At 43.9% G+C, this 19058-nt stretch overlaps 1 protein-coding gene and 1 long non-coding RNA gene across 3 annotated transcripts; one reads left to right on the top strand and one right to left on the bottom strand.

Annotated features, from left to right (window-relative positions):
- Positions 1-469: 469 nt before the first annotated feature.
- LOC134460870 (uncharacterized) lies at positions 470-1249 on the bottom strand. The gene is made up of 2 exons (XR_010037178.1): positions 1115-1249; positions 470-1028 (listed from the first exon to the last, which is right to left on the bottom strand). It is a non-coding gene; the product is annotated as an uncharacterized LOC134460870 (long non-coding RNA).
- Positions 1250-3515: 2266 nt separating this feature from the next.
- Positions 3516-18547, top strand: igfbp5b (insulin-like growth factor binding protein 5b). Of its 2 annotated transcripts, none has more exons than XM_063213468.1 (4): positions 3516-4247; positions 12759-12979; positions 13731-13850; positions 14116-18547. In XM_063213468.1, exons 1-4 carry the CDS (start codon positions 3914-3916, stop codon positions 14248-14250), a joined length of 810 nt encoding a protein of 269 aa, XP_063069538.1. In that variant the 5' UTR covers positions 3516-3913; the 3' UTR covers positions 14251-18547. The 2 variants fall into 2 exon arrangements, with proteins under 2 accessions (XP_063069538.1, XP_063069539.1); XM_063213469.1 differs by having other exon boundaries at positions 12762-12979.
- Positions 18548-19058: the final 511 nt, after the last annotated feature.

Genomic DNA, 19058 nt, shown 5'->3' on the forward strand with positions numbered 1-19058 from the left:
ACAACAGCTTTATCTGTTCCCCTTGCCTTCTTGCCATGGCCTTTATTTCCGAGAGTTCCTCATCTTCTCCCATGTTGTCAGGCACCGATTTGCCAACTGACAAGGAAACCCACGTGGTCACCCTGGGTTGTCCCTGGAATGGGCTGCTGTTTTGTAATACAAACAATTAAAAAAAAAATAAAACTTCACATACACACACACATTCATACACACGCTAAGCAGATAAATGTATAAAGAGAAAGCACACCCCAAAAACTCCAACTCCCGTCTCTTGTGTCCTAATCCTGCCGAATCTAGGCCAAATGTAACCGGGTGGCAAATAGAGGTTGAATTTTTAGGTTTGTAAATGTAATTACCGACTACGCCACCAGAGGGCGCCACAGTCCCTCTGGAAAATTGAACTAACCCACTAGCACATTTTTAAATGAAGACTCACAGGTTCGTTTTTAAGACACGGAGACAGGATATCAGGGGAGACATGTGCTTTTCTTTTAATAATACAAAATGGTTCTTACTAAATCTTTAATATATATACAAAATCACATGAGGCCAACACAAATACACCTGAGCCAGTAAATGCCTATCCCAACCCTCTAGCTTCTGTTCTAGCTAAGCACGGCAAGACAGTTGCACACAGCAAACACTTCTAGTGAAAAAATAAGCATGCAGGGAGAGTATCACACTTGTATTCAACTTGAAAAGGCCTAGGCTACTATGAAGCACAGCACACATTGAGCAACGAAAGCTAGGAGGTCCTGGGGTTACTTAATGGCGGATCAGGCTACCGTGTGCACAGCAAAGACACTTAAAAGAAAAGAAACAATAGAAATAAAACAGAAAGCAATTATCATACACTCACACCGCTAACCAGAACACTGGCGTTACCGGGGCACTCAAACGTTCATGAACCACACTCAATATCAGGTGTAATCACTCATTCACACATCATCCACACATAATTGGTCCGAAACTCAACCACAAACAGCAGCCCATCCAGATGACAGTCACTCACTGGATCATCCGGTCACCTGCACACAGAGGTTATCAAACACATGAATAACATAGACATCACACACAAATCATGATCAGTAGGAAATGGTGGCAGGCGACATACCGTGACTGGAGAGACATGGAGACTAGAGCTACCCTGTAGCAGCAGCAGTGAAAAAGGGCACAACACCCGAGCCCAACCTGGCAAGGTAACAGCAACAATTTAGACACACACATGCCAAATGGACAATCAGATGTAGGGAAAGTCAGGGCAGTAGGCTACATACCAACGTAGGCTGTACAAGTAGCATCACCAGCAGTCTGGCTAAACCAGCTAGCAGCCACACTCCAAGCAGCTTCACAAAGACACTACACAGGACTACCAATTTCCCATAAGTGCAGATCCGTCTGGGCCTTGACGCCCGAGCATGGAGAAAGGAAACTGGCAAGGCTGCCCAAAGCAGTAAAAGCTGCCACCTCCAAGGTTACCTGTTGCCCTGCTTTTAAAGAAAACACCAAATGCTGCCCATTGGTGCCTACCAGTCACATGGTGAGCCATGTCACAGCAGAGTGCTGTTGGGAATTAAAGGGACATGTCCCATTATGCTACACTAGCATTAAATACAAGACGACACCAAAACCTGCAATTGTCTTTTAATGGCAGCCAAAATCAATGATTAGGCCTAACTAAGCAAGATATTGTACTGCTGTAAGTGTCTGGTTATATATTGCACACTTTTGGATATGCAGCAAAAGTAGTTAGAATGTTTGTGGGTGCAGTGTTTTCTATCTAGACTCAACCCCAGACAGACCCAAGACTACCACACTGGTTCAAAGCCACTGCGAAGGCCTAAAGGAGAGCAGCATAGAAAATAAAACAGCACATTGGCAGGTTCTGCAGTACCAGTATAGCCGCACTGCCCTCACCAGTGGGGAGCAGTTGGACGCGAGGCGTAAACACCCTGCCAGTGGATACCTCCTCCTGCCTGCTAGGAGGCAAAAAACATCTTGAAAAACAATCAGCTGTTTTCAAGAAGACTATATAAGACTGCATCTAAAATCCACATTTTAAAAAAAGAAAGAGAGAGAGAGAGAGAGAGAGAGAGAGAGAGAGAGAGAGAGAGAGAGAGAGAGAGAGAGAGAGAGAGAGAAATGTCTACAACTGTGGCAGTGAATTCTTATTGCATACCACATACCATAGTTATATGACTTACTTAAAGCCGGAAAAAAATCACAACCAAGTCAACTTTCACCAAGTCAAAACATCAGGTAGAAATGCACATAGAGAGCTCAGTACTGTGTAATGTAGAGTGCATGGCTTCCGCTGCGGTGATCTTTGTCGTTGCTAACAGCTCCTTCTAGTGGTCAGAAGGAGATTGGCTTGGGTGCTGGCTGAGTGATCACACAGACAGTCAACAACACAGAACCCTCACTCAGTCTATTCCATGCAACGGTTTTAAAATCAAAATGTCCTTGCCCTTGTTATCCAACTAAATATGTTTTCCATACATTTTAAAATTCACCTGAAGATAGCAGGATACAGCAGTGATGATGGGAATTGGGTAGTCTAATAGCAGGAAGTTGACTAAATGTATGACTTGACAGTGGAGATGGATTTTGGTCTGACTGCATTTGGACATGCATCCTCACCATGTAACCTAGTATACAAGTATACAGAAAACTAATTTCAGTTCCACAGAATGAGTATAGGTTTTATGTATACTCCCCATAAAACATTAATCTTCTATTGGACTGAGTGTTGGATGAAGTATATCAGCCTGGCTGCCATTCTAATAGCTGTCTTCTCTTTCTTTCGCAGACTACAGACTGCACCAAAGCCTACAGGAGGTGACTTGCCCCACACCCACAATGTGCACATGCAAAGGTACAGGACATCCTCTCATACAATAAACCACCGTAATAACTCCGTACAAAGCACCATACTGTCTGCATGATGTCTGCCAGTGTGTCTACTATGGGTGTCTGGGCGCATTCGGGGCATTACTCAAATTAATGTTTTACACGTAGGTATCACACTTCCTCGCGTTTGGCACTCAAAGGCTGAACGTGACTGGAAACAAATGCACCTCAAGGCGTCTGCCGCAGCAACCTAAACCCTTTTTTAAAAAAATGGCTCTAACACAACCTATTGAGATTACCTGCTAATCTAGACTTCTATGTCGCGATGTCTCAGTGACCGTTGGGGCGGGTTTGCTTTGCCGTGCGGTGACGGAGCTAGATGAATGCGGAGGGTGCGCGTGTTGGTACAACACTATACCGTTGGTAAATAGCGCGGTGTTTGTGGTTTCGGATCGATTAAATACTGTTCCACAAACAACCATATATTTTTCTGTTAAGATTTCGCGAGTGTGTCTGCATCACTAAGCCTGAGATATGAGAGACTCGAGACCTATAGCTTAAAAAAATGCTGGCGCGGTGCCAGAAACAAGTGCGCCTCCCTTCACCGCAGTTTGGCTTATTCATAGTCAGGGGTTTGGGTTTGGCTGTTTTTAAAAAGGCAAGCCTGCTCTGAAGTTGATCAGTCTGCTCAGAAACTTCTCCAGAGGGGAAAGTATTGGAATCAGTTTCAAAGGGGGAAAGACCAGATTTTTGCAGTGCATCCGAAACGTATTGCATAGACCGGACAACGCTCAGAATAAAATAAAATTGAAGATTTTAAAGGCAATATTCTAGCAGAAATTCCAATTTAGATTTTTTTGTTGAGTGCGATCTGTTTAATTGGATATTTCAAAATCAGACTATTTCAGCCTTTTTGAGAGATCTTGCGGTGAAGTGCTTCTGCAATTTGGATCTTTTTAACACAACTGCATTTTTTTAGTCTGATGACCTGAGAGAGGGAGAGAGACGCATTTGCAAAACTCACTGGCGCTTTTTTTCCCCGGACGTAAAGAAAGAAAACAAGATGACACACATTTTTATCTTGGTGGTTACATTTTTCATGGGGTTATCCCGGTGCTACTCCTCGTATGTTCCCTGCGAGCCCTGTGATCAGAAGGCGCTCTCCATGTGCCCCCCAGTGCCGGTCGGCTGCGAGTTGGTGAAGGAACCGGGTTGCGGCTGCTGCCTGACCTGTGCTCTCTCCGAAGGTCAGGCGTGCGGCGTTTACACCGGAACGTGCACACATGGGCTCCGGTGCTTGCCACGGAACGGCGAGGAGAAGCCGCTTCATGCCCTTCTTCACGGGAGAGGAGTGTGCACAAATGAGAAAGGATACAAGCCTCTCCATCCTCCGATAGGTGAGTGGCAGAACGTCTCTCGTCCTTCCACACTGTAGTTTTTTCAGCCTTGTTTTAACCTGACAGCGATGTTTTTGTCAGAACAAGTTTGGGCTACTGATATGCAGACAAAAATCTCGTGCCGTGTATGCAAGACTATGGCATCTTGTTTCCATCCTCTAACGTTGAAAAAGAAATACGTCCAGTGAAATACATGGTGCACCATGGGCTTTATAATAGCAAGTTTTCGGGTTAATATGGTTAAGAAAGCCGGCATAATAGTGACTTAAAGGGTTGAGTTGGATTAGCCTTGCCTTTGATTCTGTTCTGCTTTGATGCTTTGATGCTTTAGTTTGGTCTCGTGCAGGGGTCAGTTTTGCTATGATTTGCGCTTGTGTGGTGTCTAAAATGCACGTGCAAGAACAATTGGGTTGAGTTTTGAGCTCTATCAGGAGTGAGCGATGTCTATCACAGCTATTATTACGGTACGTTTGAAAAATCAGACAAGATACCGTGTATGTGGTCTTTTGATTTTGGTTTTTGTTTTGATTAAGTGATGTGCGTGCTGTGGAAAAGTCATTGAAAAACGCGTACCTTACCTAAAACATCGCTGGGAAGAGAATGCAGGCTATGGGTTTTTTTCACGTCCCCAAATGGCTTCAGACTGGCTCATTGCGCCTGTCCTTTGCGCGCATCGCAAAATGTTGAAGCGTATTTTGCGCATCGCAGTTTCTAGTAAAACTAGTCTAATGATCTGATGAAGAAACACATAGAGTCCTTCATTGCAGTATTGGCGTTGTCCACTTGCTCTACTTCCATTACTAACGTGAGTAGGTCAACAGCGCACATATTTCCTGTCTTGACTCTTTGGGGCTTGAAAGAATGTTTTTTGTATTTGTGGGAGGTGTTATGACTGCTGTTGAAATATAAAATGCAAGGGATGGCGAGGAACAACTTGGAATTTAACTCAACAAGCCCTCTGAATTTCACAGTTGTGTGATTTGCTATCATTGCAAATAGGTCGGTTTAGCAGTACAATTGAAGTTGTGAATCAATTTCACATTTTGGAATGATCACACCAGTAAATATTTGGATGTACTCACTACAAATTGTTCACCTCCCAACCCCCTGCCTCTTCCCTGGGGCGACACCAATCCATGAAACAGCATGAATGGAATTCAGTCTACAGTCTACACAGGCATTGTTCTGAAAAAAGTCGACCCACACATGCAGACACACACACTTAAAACACTTCCAAAATGACGGATCAGTGTCAGCTAGTAGTCAACCATCAGTGTCAACCAGTGTCACCATTTGCTTTGGAGTCTAACATTGAGACATACTACTTTTATTATTATCTCTCGGAGACTCCAGACTTTTCCTTTGAAGTCGGTGAGTAATTAGAGCCCCTCTTCCGGTGTACCCGGTATTGCAGTGGGCACCGAGTCGCGGCACAGTGATTCAGCAGAATACTTTTGGTTGCTGTTCTCTGAAGAGCCCTCTGCCAGGCTGGGGATGAATTTAGACGGGCACTTCTCGCGCCCGGCCGTAGTATTCAGTTTCAGCCTGGTTTCACCAGCTGGGGTAAGGCACAGACACAGCGAGAGGTCAAGTGTCCATGAGCACATGGGGTTGAAAGGCTGCCATCTACTGTGTGCACTAGCCCCTTTTTTCCCACTCTAATAAAGCCATTGCAAGCCACACAGCGCCATCCAGACACAACGCTCAGTTCTGCTGCCATGCTCTGCAGAGTTCCTTTGACCATACTTGTTTTTCATCTGATTTCACCATTATGGCATTTGCTTCATTCATTGGGTGAAGTTTGATCCGCGAGGGGGGAATTGACTTTCTTCTGCTCTCATCATAAAGGCAGTGGCTGAAGGCTTGTCTCAAATGTGCGCAATGTGTGGCATGAACCGTTGGAGCCCCACAGTGGCTGCCAGCAGATCCACCAAGCTTGTGAAAGAGGCCTATGTTGTGTCTGAACAGATTGCTCCTTGCCAAGATACAAAAAAACCCTCCAAATAATTCAAGAAATGTTCCAAACATTTGACTTGCCCATGGACGAGTATGTTGTGCCTTGTAAACACAGCACTGATAAAAGGGCCCTATCGTACTGCACGAGCCAGAAGAACTCAGAGCTTATTTTTGTGTTTGTGTCAGTGTTGCGCTGCCAAATGCTTGAGGTTGCCATCCAGAAGTGTTGTCATAACATGATGGAAATCTGTGGAATTCAACGGAGGTGACTGAGCTAAGGCAAAGGCATGGAGTCTGCATCATGGAGGAGTTCATAGACACCATTGAGCAGCAGAAAGATCGTTTTTGTTCTGTCAGACAGTGGTGCACATGAATATGCAGGCATTGGAACAAGACAGGACACAGTGAATCAGTAGCGCAGCCAAACCAACATTTTTAACTCTCGTCCATTATGAACTGTCTGCAACCATGCAAGTTATGTTTTACACGATGCAGGGTATTAATGTTTGACTCACAGTTATGACAAATAGGTCAGCACTTCAAGTGAAATTCAAGGGGCATGTGCACAAAAAGATAGAGACACACCATGATTGCACAACAACCCCCTATAGAGCGAAGCAGAATCACTTTCCTCCAGCCCTCTCCACTACGGCATAAAGAAACGTTAGCCCTCGGTCTGACCATGGCACTGTTCAACAACAATCACGTGTGCTGCTGCTGTCAACCCCACCAGCCATCAGGGAAATATGCAAGCAAAGAACCCATTTGGCACGCTTGAATGATTCCTCCCAGTTAAGTTTTACAACAATCTACCGTACGTTTGCATGTATCTGTCACTGGCGCCTGGAAGGGCCTGTGGTGGTACAGTAACAGCTGCGGAGAAAATCAGCTCCCACAGTAGTCGTCTTCTTCTCCTCAAGTCAAGTCGGCAGCATGTGAGTCTGAGGCAGCGAGCGACATCCTCATGCTGGGGCCTAAATAGGAACATGTGTGAGGCCTGCCTGACCAAACCAGAGGAGACTGGTGGAGCTACCCAATGCCACCACCAACATCACCCTTTTTTTGTCATCCACAGGTTCTAAGGATACGTTTTAATTTAGTTGTTATGGGCAGGCAGGGCTAACAGTACAGTACACCATGTGGCTAAGTGGAAGAATCCAGCCTGTTGAGTTGAAACCCCATCATGTCTTAAAAAAGGAAGAAAGAAAGACGGAGCAGAGAGAGAGAGAGAGAGAGACAGAGAGAGAGAGAGAGAGAGAGAAAAAAAGAGAAAGAGAGAGGAGGGAAAAAGAAGCAAGTGTCATGTTTCATTGCAGCGCGAGAACAAAAGGAGCCTAATTTCTAGCCTGCAGCAATAGTTGGCTTGTGTGCCTTTAGGTTTTGGATGTTGTCGAGATGGCATGCATGCGGATAGGGAAGCAGCTTCGACACAATCCCGAAAGCAGTTGCACTTGTGCCAAGAGAGGCAGTCTTGGTGTCACACCCAGCAATTGTTTTGAGGTGGTAAAGATCATGGGAACGAACGGCAGCGTCTGGTTGTGTGGGGTTTTTTTTTCAAAACCCAAAAACTCAGATGTTGGTGAGACCTCAGACCAAAATTAGGCTAGCACTGTGTGGCCGTCGAGGCCTTGCATCTGTTGCTCTGTGTGTTTTTCTGTTACACTTTTGGAGGAGGTGTGCCTCCCATAACAGACGTTTGGAAAAGCACCAAGGTCTTTTCTGTCTGCCCTCAGTCGTTTCCCAAAGAGCAAAGAGCTTTTCTATAGATGGCAGCCATTGCGGGGTTGGTTTGGACCAACTTCCGACATGGATTTTTTGTTCAATTTTGTGTTTTTTTGGTCTTGAAGGCCTGATATTGCTCATCAAATGCAGGAAACAAGGACTTGCATTCAATACATCTTTTTTAAAAAAGTCTCTTTGGCATAAAGATGTATACCCAACATGATGCTGCCTGGTCCAGGTTTTACCATGCCTCATGCACACAAAGATAACTATAACATTCACCAAACTCTCCAAAATGGCACAGATTGGCACCTGGATCACTCTATTCACTGGAAAAATGTGTTTGAGGGTCATCAATTCTCTGCCGTCACTCAGCAAAAAATAAAACATTGATATATTACTTTGGCCTACCCATCTCCTCTTGCAGTTGCACTTTGCTGTGTAGCCTGGCCGGTGCAGTCATGCCATGGATTGAGTCCAGGCTTAAAATATTAACTAGAATCAGGCTGCTGCATGGTCACTCAGAAGCCTGCACACGTCATGCAATGCCAAAGGAAATGCTATGTAGACATACCGACCAGAAAAGTCCTGGAGAAATCCTCAACAGCTATTTCATTCAATAATGGAATGCGAGTTAATTCCCATGTTGTGTCGCACTGCTGTGTGTTTAGCTTGAATAGCTGTAATTTCAGTGCTTTTCTGCTGCAGCATCTATGTGCAAAGAATGTGCTGCGTGGTGCACGAGCCAGCAAGGCCAGTTAAGGAGGCCAGCAGAGCAAAGAATACATGAGCATTGTAGAAACTCCTTTTCATCATTCCCTTATACGCCACCTTTCATTTGGATTTAGATCAGTGAACAAGAGGAAATACATAGTTGAAAGAAGGATGGATTGGCTTTCATTATTAGCCCCTGAGGCTGCGAGAAACTTGGGATATTCATGAAGTATAATTGTCCAGTACACATATTAATAATTAACACCGGCCATATCAGATGCACCTCCTTTGCCTACTCAGGTCCCTCTCGTCTTAATGAAAACTTCAGCGAGACCAAGGGGTAGAGAGACACCAATACCTCTTTAGCTTTCATTCCAAAGCTCATTTGAATAGAGGACTTGCACGTGATACCACTCAGTTGGCGCGGCTCCAGTGTCTTTGGCAGTGTTTCAGACGTTAAACACAGTCCTGCTAAGCCGCCTTTACAAGCTGGGGACCCAGAGCATGGAAAAAGTGAGTTTTGTCCTCATATTGAAGAGCTTTGGCTCAGAAAAGATGGATTTGATGTTTCAAAAAAAAAGAGGCGCTCCATTGTCTACAAATGAGCTTAGGCTACACTTTTGTGCAATATTGAATTAAACAGAGTATACTCAGTCTGCCCCCCCCCTCCCATTCTTTTGGACCGGCCAAAGACTCAACACCAGCAGCATAAAGGTCTGCCCTGGCCAGTGTCTACTCCTACGTATTGCCAGTGGACTGGACAGAGGCGGCTTGTGTTCCCTTGAGTGAACTACATGACCTTAATCAGCCGTGCACTTCACAAAACCATGTAAAACATCCAGACCTCTTGATTAAGGAAGACGTGTCTGTAGGATAAAATAAATGGTTTAGGTTTTGTTGTTGAGGACCTAAATGCGGAGCCCATTTCCCGCCAGACATGCATTTGACACACTTTATTTAAAGCCCCATCAGCTGAGGAGAGGAGAGGAGAGTTGAGGAGAGGAGATGAGAGGAGAGGAGAGGAAGGAGAGGAGAGGAGAGGGAGAGCCACGGGGAAATTCTAGGTATCTGTGCAGAAATTATTATCGCGACTCTGCCAAGTCATGAGTTGCAAGATTAATTTCAAAGAGACAACCAGAGCTCTGACTGCAACTTCAGAAGCCAGGAACCCAATTCCAGTAATCACCCCCCCCCCCCCCCTCCCCTCCCCTTCCCTCCCTTCCCCTCCCCTGTCTGCCCCAACCAAGTCTTCTGTCCCAGACCCTTTCAACACCAGTCTGCTGATAATACCCCTACTGGCCTGTCTGCACGTCATATGAAAAAGGCGGAGCGAGCGCAACTATTCTGCTCCATTATTTTTAATTGTCCCCTCAGCTGTCCCTCAAGATCCTGTGACCTGTGAGATCCCGTGACTGTGTTCTCAACAATACGTGGCACCCGCTTCACCCAGCATCTGACCCTTTACTCTGTCATGCCCAATGCCATACTGTTGGATTTCCTTGCTGGATAAATATAACCATGGGCATTCATACTGGCTCCGTCGACAGGTTTCAGGCCTGGCAGGTTACCCAATTATTTCTGTACTTGCTATAGAATTGAAAAAACCCGCTAAAAGCGGCAATCATTCTCACACTCACTAAAAAATTGCAAACATGGGATATAAACTTTTTCCGTCCTAACCTTTGCTCCGAAGTGTGTTTTACCACTGGACAAGTTCGCCAGATGCATCACCAAACCGTTACCTTTGTTAGTGCAATTTTCTTGAGCATACTGTACAGTGTAACATTAGTTAGTGACAAAATCCTAACAAAACAATCATTGCGTTGTGTAAGTTCATGAATCACGTCCAAAGGTTTGTTGTGTAAATGCTTTTTAAGGCCCATGCCCGTGGGGTGGCCATGCCCAGATGAAAAGCTAGTTGTTGGCCATGGCACTGTCAGCTTTACAAGCAGTTGATTAATTTGGCTTGACATCTGCGCACTTGAGAGTTTAATAAGCATGTAATACAGCAATCACACATTGCCTGCACAATGTCAGCATGCTTGACAAAATAACTTGACCCAATGGAAGTATTGCATTGACTAAAATGAATTTCAATGCAAAGTACAGTGCAATTTGCACATACATTGTGCTGACTCATTTTGTTGTGTACAGTAGTTGAGCATGATCTGTTTGGTAGTTGTAGATATTGGGATACTTGTTTTAGCTGCAGTCGAAACCTTCCTGACTAGATTGATTGATATTGATGAGATAAAAGCTACTAATATTCATCTGTAAATGTGAGCTTTTGATAAATGCCCTATTCAGATGCTGTCTCACGACAATTATTTTCACATACCTCAAAATAAGCTTGTGGTCTCCTTGGTGTTACGATCATTGTGGTTCCCAAGAGACTTAATGTGGCCAAATACAGAAAATGGAGCTTTTGAATAGCTAGTTTCTGTTCCCCACTTCAAAAAGGTTGTCAGACCAGCAGGGATGCACAATGTCAAAAATTTCGGCCGATACCGATATCCGATTATGATATTGCAGTTTTGGCCGATGACCGATATTAACCGATACCGATGTTTTTCTTTCTTTTAAAAAAAAAAAGAGATGACAATGATGCAAACAAACAGAATTTTTGAATGTCGTCTTATTTCCAAAAACACTTTTTAACTCCCTGTGATAATTAGATAAAAAATAGAGACAAAATAGAAGACAAACAGTGAAAGTCATCGTCAAGTCCATTCTCTTAGAACCGTAACATATAAAAAAAAACATCGGCGTTAACATCGGCCCAGTTTTACCCATCAGACCGATGTCCGATGTGTTGAATATCGGCCGATATCGGCCGATACCGATACATCTGGCCGATACATCGTGCATCCCTACAGACCAGTCTCTTATCATTAAATCAGTTGGAGGAGCTTAGATGACTTAGTACCAAACCCCCGAGGTGGCGCAGTAACACGAGCCACCTCAGTGTGTAATGATTTTGCTAATGTTGGACAGATTTCCCCCTCATGAAGGCATTTTAAATACATTGTAAAACATTGCAGCTGGTTAAACATAAAAAAGTAAGTTGCTCTGCTGCCTTGAGTTTGTAAGTTGACTCAACTTGAGAAAGCCTCGAGTTCAGTTAACATACAAATTCAAGGCAGCAGAGTAACTTACCCGTTTATGTTAAGCTCGCCTGCAATGTTTTACAGTGTAGGTTGGATGTCCAGTGCATTTCCTGCAGTGCCGCCCTGGCTGTGTGTGTGGGCCTGGGTGGTGTGTGGGTATACGTCGTAATCCTTTTCACCCCATTTTCTTCAACTCAATATTTCACCGGAGTCAGTGGAGATGGTAATGGTGTGGAAGCTGTTTATATGATAATTAGCCAAGTCATGCATGGCTCTGCTTGTTTAAGTTTCATTAGAGGTTTGGGGATTTGTGGGAGGGGGTGGGGGAGGAAAGGTCATCAGCTGTTGAACCTGCTCCCCCCTCTGTAAACAAATGCGAGGGAAACATTTGGTGGGAAAGCAGTTGGTTTTCTGTTTATCTTCAGGCTCCCAATTAGGCGTTTTTTCAAAAATACATTTGCAGTGAAGCAGAGTCTGCAGGATTGAATGTGTCATGCTTCCTGTGAAATTGTACTAAGGAAACTATCATACTGATCGCATTGTTCGGCAACACTTTATTTTACGTTGTATCAACATGTAGCCTTACTTAACTGTACATCCCTAATTCTAATAACAATCCTAAGTACTGTGCAATAATGCATAATAATACAAAGCATCATCTTACATGCTGGTGCATACATTATTACATGTAGCTAATTAAGGTAACATACGTCAATCATGAGAAGTAGCCCAACTATTTCCACTTCACGGCTGAGGCATTAGCTTTGACTACTCAATTGAGAATGAGAGATGGCCTATTTCACCCGTTGTTTACAAAGATTCCTCAAAACTGATGTCAACGTCCAAATTTAGTTGTAACTATGTTGCTAACTGCAAGCGGAATGGTTGGTCTCCACGGTGACACAGCCTAGCGGACATTATCGATCCACTTTCAAAACAGGAACATTAATAAAAAAAAGTTTTTTGCGCACATAGTTAATTATGTTTCTTTGCGTTTTCCAATGTTTTGCAGCAGATCACGAGTCCAAAGAGCACGAAGAGCCGATGAAGACGGACATCACGGAGGAGGCGCCGATCGGCCACCCGGCGAAGGTGCCGCGGATAAACAAGGACGTGATCAACAAGAAGGCGGTGGCCATGGCCAAGGACAAGAAGAAGCAGGAGCAGAAGCTCAGGGCCGTGGGCCAGGCCAACTTCTCGCCTCTCCCGATCGACAAACACGAACCAGAATACGTAAGTAATTCCATGGCTCAATGGTTAGAGCGCTGGTCTTTAGATCAGAGGGTTGCAGGTTCAAATCCCACCCTTACTAGCACCTTCATACATGTCTGAAGTGCCCTTGAGCTGGGCACCTAACCCCACATTGCTCTAGGGACTGTAACCAAATAACTGTAAGTCGCTTTGGGTAAAAAAAAGCGTTAGCTAAGAGTAATGTAATGTAATGTAACTACGTACGGTGCTACAACGTAAAAGAATACTGCGCATACCTGACTCTGTTAGGCTGGTGGGTGACAAGTTATTTTAAGGTTTCCTGTTGTGTGCATCTTCTTGTACTTAAACCTTTGCATACCTAACCCTGATCATAAGGTACATTGTAAATACATGATATTACATGCCGTTATATACTTTGTGAAACTGAACCTACGTCATTATTACACTAATGTAACAGGAAGTTAAAAAACAAGGGTAACTGGCTGGTGTCTGGTTTAGTTGGGTGACTGAAAAGAAAATAAAGGTCCGCAACACTGTTAAATGCTCCCAAATATTTAATGGCACGACGTTGCAGGTTGCACTTTGATGAAGGACGGTTATTCCGAAACGTCGTGCCATTAAATATTTGGGAGCATTTAACAGTGTTGCGGACCTTTATTTTCTTTTCAGTTATCTTACGTTTGATCCAGCACCTGTGCCACTGATGTGCGTGCATTCTTTGACTTTCTTAGTTGGTGTGACTAAGACATTGTGCCTTGCTGTCCTTCCACAGGGTCCATGCAGGAGAAAGCTGGACGGCATCATCCAGAGCATGAAGGACACCTCTCGTGTCATGGCTCTCTCCCTGTATCTCCCCAACTGTGACAGGAGGGGATTCTTTAAACGCAAGCAGGTGAGAACATTGGCATGTTATGTGTAGGTTTATCTCTCTGTCTCTGTCTCTGTGTCTGTGTGTGTCTGTCTATCTGTCTGTCTGTCTCTCTCTCTCTCTCTCCCACTACCTTGTATTTTAAACATTGTGTGAAACCTAAGGCCTTTTTGTTGGTTGTTTGGTGTTTCTTGTGACAGTTTCCTAACTCCTTCTTCTCTTTGTCCTTGCCCATCCCCCCCTTCTCTCCCTTCTCCCTCCTCTCCTTTCCCTTCCTCCACCCCCTCAGTGCAAGCCCTCCCGTGGCCGGAAGCGAGGCATCTGCTGGTGCGTGGACAAATACGGGGTGCAGCTGCCGGGAACCGACTACAGTGGCGGCAACATCCAGTGCAAGGACCTGGAAAACAGCAACAACAACGAGTGAGGAGAAGCCCCTCCCACACGACATCACCTGACCCTAGGGCCCGCCCATCTCCTTCTTTCCTTCCCACCTGTTCACCCGCCAGTCACTTTGAGATTGTGATACAAAGCAAAACAAAGCAGAATGAAAAAAAGAAACTCAAACAAGAACAGAAACAGAACAATAACAAGAAAAAATGAAACAAAGCTGAATAAAAGACACAGGAAATCTTTTTTTTTCTTCGTCTGAGCGCTCATCTCTAACTCATGGGACCCAGCACAAGTCAGAGTGTGTGTGTCTCTCACGCTGTTAAGGAATCCCCTGAAGCTGGGTCCCAGCAGAAAAAATGAAAAGGTAAAAATAAAAAACAAAAAAATATATACATGCAATTATATATTTTTGTAGAGGCTGGGGTTTGAGCACCATACCATTTTGTTTAAAGTTAACATAAGACAGAAAAAGAATATATGGCATGTTTATTAATAACAGGGCTATCTTGTTTTATTTTTGTTTTTTTTGTTTTTTTTTTACATCTATTGTTGGGACGTCAGAAGAGATAGCAAGAAATCCACTATTGGACGAACTCTGTTGTTTTGATGTTTGTTTGTTTTCCACAAGAGAAAAACCACAATAGGGATCTGCTGACACAGTCGTCTCTATCTGGGTATATTTGGCCCTGTCAGAGCACTTATTAATAGGGGAACCTGCTTGGAAATGTGTAACTTCACCAGTGTACATTTGTGTGAATGTGTGTATGTGATTATTTTGTGTCGTCTGTGTGTGAACGTATGATGTTTGTATGTGTCTGCTTGTGAACGAAAGTAAGAGCGACAGAGAGAGAATCTTTATGAACGAATGTCCTTTATTTTCTTCTTGTCACGGCCTTTTGTGGCAGATACTCCCTGTTTGTTCTGCACCTGACATAGGCTTCAGAAAGGTACTCTTTTTCATGTGCTTATTCATGGTGTGTGTGATTCAGGGAGTGGAAAATGTAAAGATTCGAAATTGTGTCAGACAAACCTGTTCAAGTGGCTCAATGACCGTAGCTAGCCTAATATGCCAACTGTGCCTATGTATACAGACGCTGCCATGCTGTGTGACAGAGGTAGACAGAGATTGCTGCTCCTGTTGGTGGACTGATGTCTGGGCATGTTTCTGTAGATAAGGACTCCACAATTTGACTCGATATCGTTATACCCTGTAGGGCACTCACAGTGTCCTCTTATTTCTTTTCCATACGGCGGGCATTAAGGCAGTATTGGCCTTGAAGTTGGTGACTGGTGACAAGCGGTTTGTGACAACGTGTGTTGCTGATCCACTTTTGGACCGGCTGCCAGCACCAAAATTCATTTAGAAAAGTCACATCGATTCCACCTTTCTGCCTTTTCAGGTTTTTGAAAAAAGTGCAGGATACGGGCAGAAGTTCACCAATCAGGGCTGTAAACTCCACTCTCTGTTTTTTTTTTTTGGTGTTTGAGGTGCAGTCTTGTATTTTTTTTTCTTTCATTTTTGTGCTGTTTTACTTGCCTTCAGTGAAGTAATGACTGCCCACCGTTGAGCCATGTATCTAAACCAAGTTTCCCTGAGACTGAATAGGTGTAATCTTGGTATGTTACCTTTAACTTTAGATTAATGAATGTTTTAACAGGAAAAAAAAACCTACAGTGTACTGGTGCTTGGAAAAGGACTTGTGTATTTCAGCCTGTAAACAATTTGCATCGTTTCTGTTCAACCTGTCACAAAGAGAAGCTTGTTGTTTGAATCCAAGGGTATTCAAATGGCCAGACAGCAGCAGCAGCAGCAGCAGCAAAAGCAGCCAGTCCACCTCCAGCCACTGTCCTCCCAGTGTGCTCTCGTACGCCACATCCCAAAATGGTTATCCACTTTAGACGACTTGTCTAGACTGTAATTCAACATGGGTTGTTTTACAAGACTGTTCTCTCTCCCCCCCCTCCTTTCTTGTTTCTTTTCTTTTCTCCTAAAGGGGCATCGTTAAAACAAATGGCACATTTACTACAGGGTCAGCTGATGTGTAGTTTTATGTGAGTCTGTGTGTGAGTCTCAGTGCCTTTCTACATGCAAATACATTTGACTAGTGATGTGAACATTACACAGAAGCCAAGGGGACAAAGCAGGCAAACCCTTTGTTTTGTATTGACGAGGGACCTGACGCGAGTTCAGAGTAAAGAGACGTTCAGATGAACACTATATCAAACTTTGTTTTTTTTTTTTTGCTACGTGCCCTCTTTAAATCATACGCTGTGGCTGAGGCAAAGACAAAAGGGAGAGAGGCCTTTTGTCACTAACGTCACAAAACTTGTGGGTACTGTTCTGTCTCTCCCTTGATTTCTTTTGAGAATAAGCTGAATATTTGATTGTGCGTGACTGCAAAATGTTTTGTGTACTAGCTGAAGAAAAAAAAGAAAAGAAATAACACATCGTTTTTACAATCATCAGATATGTCAAACACGATTGACACTGTGTCAATGTTAAGCTCTTTGCTGATTTTTTTTCTCTCAGTGGAAAGACAGAAAAGCCATTCCCAGCCACCGTCGTCGTCGTGCGCAGATCCGATTTCAGAGCCCGAGTGTTCATACCTCTAAACAATGGGATTTAGCTTAGCGGAGCTGCTCTTATACGAGCCTGCCCCTAGCATTCTAACAAAATCCCACCTAATGAGCTCATACAAGGAAGACAGAGAGAGCGAGAGAGAGAGAGAGAAAGGAGGAAGAAGGAAGGAATGAATGAAAAGAAAGAAAAAAGAGGGAGGGGAAAGAGATGAGTACAGCTCATATATCTGTAGTGGCCAAGGGAATTTTTTTTTTTCGTTTGTTCAGTAGTGGTTGCTTTGCACGGTCATAAGTCCATAATGCCCTCTGGGTTTCAGAAAGTGAAGACATGTAACTTGCACAAAAAAACAGGTCTCTGAAATGGTCTTCATGCAAAAGAACCACGTGGCAGGTCTAAGTACACATGTGGATACTGTCCAGGTCCTGAGAAACATATTGCGCCCCCCCACTCCCCACCCCAACCCCACCCCATTTATTGAAAAAAAAAGCAACTTGCACTTAAATGGCATCATAACTAAGTTATTGCCACAACGCCCCACCCCTATTTTCTGTAGTGCTGTCACCACCACCACCGTCGCCGCATTCAAAAACTCTGTTTTTCAGGTAGAGGAAGACTTAAGTGTGACCTTGACGGAGCTGCTTTTTGGCTCCCACGACAAGTTTCTTTGACAGGGGCTTACAGTATGTGGCCCGCGCCTGAGACCCAGAACCACCACCGTTTATAGGGAGAGCCGTTCTCAGTTCCATCCATCCATCCATCCATCCATCCATCCATCCATCCATCCATCCATCCATCCATCCATCCATCCATCCATCCACCCGTGCATGCAGGCACACACACACACACACACAGCATATTCTTAGACAATTAGCCTCAGTGCCAGTCTGGGGAAAGAGGGAGAGAGAGGGAAGGTGAGCTCCTTGGGCGGTGTGCACAGGCAGGGCTTCAATAGCCGCCCCCAGCTCATATGGGGGCCTCACACTCCACACACACACCACCACCACCAACAACAACAACAACACAGTAGACACAGGTAGCAGACAGGTTAGGCAACTGGGAGGGCTTCAGAATCTGATAGAGCAAATATAGGTAGGACTCTAGGCTAAACTGTAGCCTGCAGTAGGCCAAAACTCACCCAAGTAACGATTCTAATGTTGAATCCCTTGTTGGATTTCATATTGACCTGAAATTGTTGTCAATGCTTTGTCATTGAACATGGACTAAAACTAATATTTGTAATTCTAGGGGTAGTAGCTAGTTTGAGGGAGGAACCCCCCACCCCACCCTTACAGCATTGGACAAAAGATCCTCTACTTCCATTCAGTTTGCTTTCTCGACTCCTATTGGTGCCTCCGTTGGATTCTGAAACCTTCCGCCTGGTTTAGACTAATGCAATAATCACAGCTCAGTATTTACAGTAACTTCAGCTTGATTTTCCTGAATGCATAACAGTTGTATTTTTCTCTGGTTGAGTTTAGACATGATGTTTGATCACCAATAGCATACTGCATAAGCTGACATGCGAAACAAAACCCCAGTTCACAAGTGGCAGGAGGAGGAGGACCGTGGAAATGTTTAGCATTTGGAATTCTTAATGATACAAAACAGAAAAAAAAAATCTCAAAATTATTAAGAAAGTGAATATCACTGTGTAATATTTATTCAACTTGTAATTTATGTACTCTTTTAACCTTTGTCTTTTTTTTGTTATGACAAAGCATTTATTTAAATAAAGTTATGTATTCATTTACGTACTTTGAGTGGTGTGGATTGCTGTCTTGAAAGTTTATTTTCTTTTTGCTCCACATAATACAGTGACGAGTTACTACGCATGGGAGGGGAAAGAAAATCACATCACACAATCTAATTCCAGCCTCTCCAGTTTGCTTTAGGCAAATTAGACACGCAGCAATTTCCCTGACATAAGGCTCGCCATAAAAAAATGCAGCACGCAAATACAATGCAAAACTATTGCAATAAACCAAGACCAGAGTCTGGAAACAATGGCTTCTGTGGACACTGATGTATACTGAAGGAAAAAAAAGATATACACAATGTAATCTTACCCTATCTAATTTAAGGCGACTAAACAAAACAGTCTTGATTGTTGGCCAGTCTGAAATGACACACACCCATACTTGATAATATTTTGTTACGCAATAAACATATTGTTAGAGGTTCCAGCGAGCCAAAAAGAACTTAAACAAGACAGCACTGTGCACATTTTGCATAGTATATGTACACGTGTAAGCCCTACCTGA

Source organism: Engraulis encrasicolus, chromosome 13, assembly GCF_034702125.1.
Source record: "Engraulis encrasicolus isolate BLACKSEA-1 chromosome 13, IST_EnEncr_1.0, whole genome shotgun sequence".
NCBI lineage: Eukaryota > Metazoa > Chordata > Actinopteri > Clupeiformes > Engraulidae > Engraulis > Engraulis encrasicolus.

Bases quoted from the DNA above. Each gene is read 5' to 3' on its own strand.
- igfbp5b (XM_063213468.1), top strand. From the start codon at position 3,914: ATGACACACATTTTTATCTTGGTGGTTACATTTTTCATGGGGTTATCC. The intron at 4,248-12,758 runs GTGAGTGGCAGA...AATGTTTTGCAG, and splicing joins GCCTCTCCATCCTCCGATAG to CAGATCACGAGTCCAAAGAG. The intron at 13,851-14,115 runs GTGAGAACATTG...CCACCCCCTCAG, and splicing joins GATTCTTTAAACGCAAGCAG to TGCAAGCCCTCCCGTGGCCG.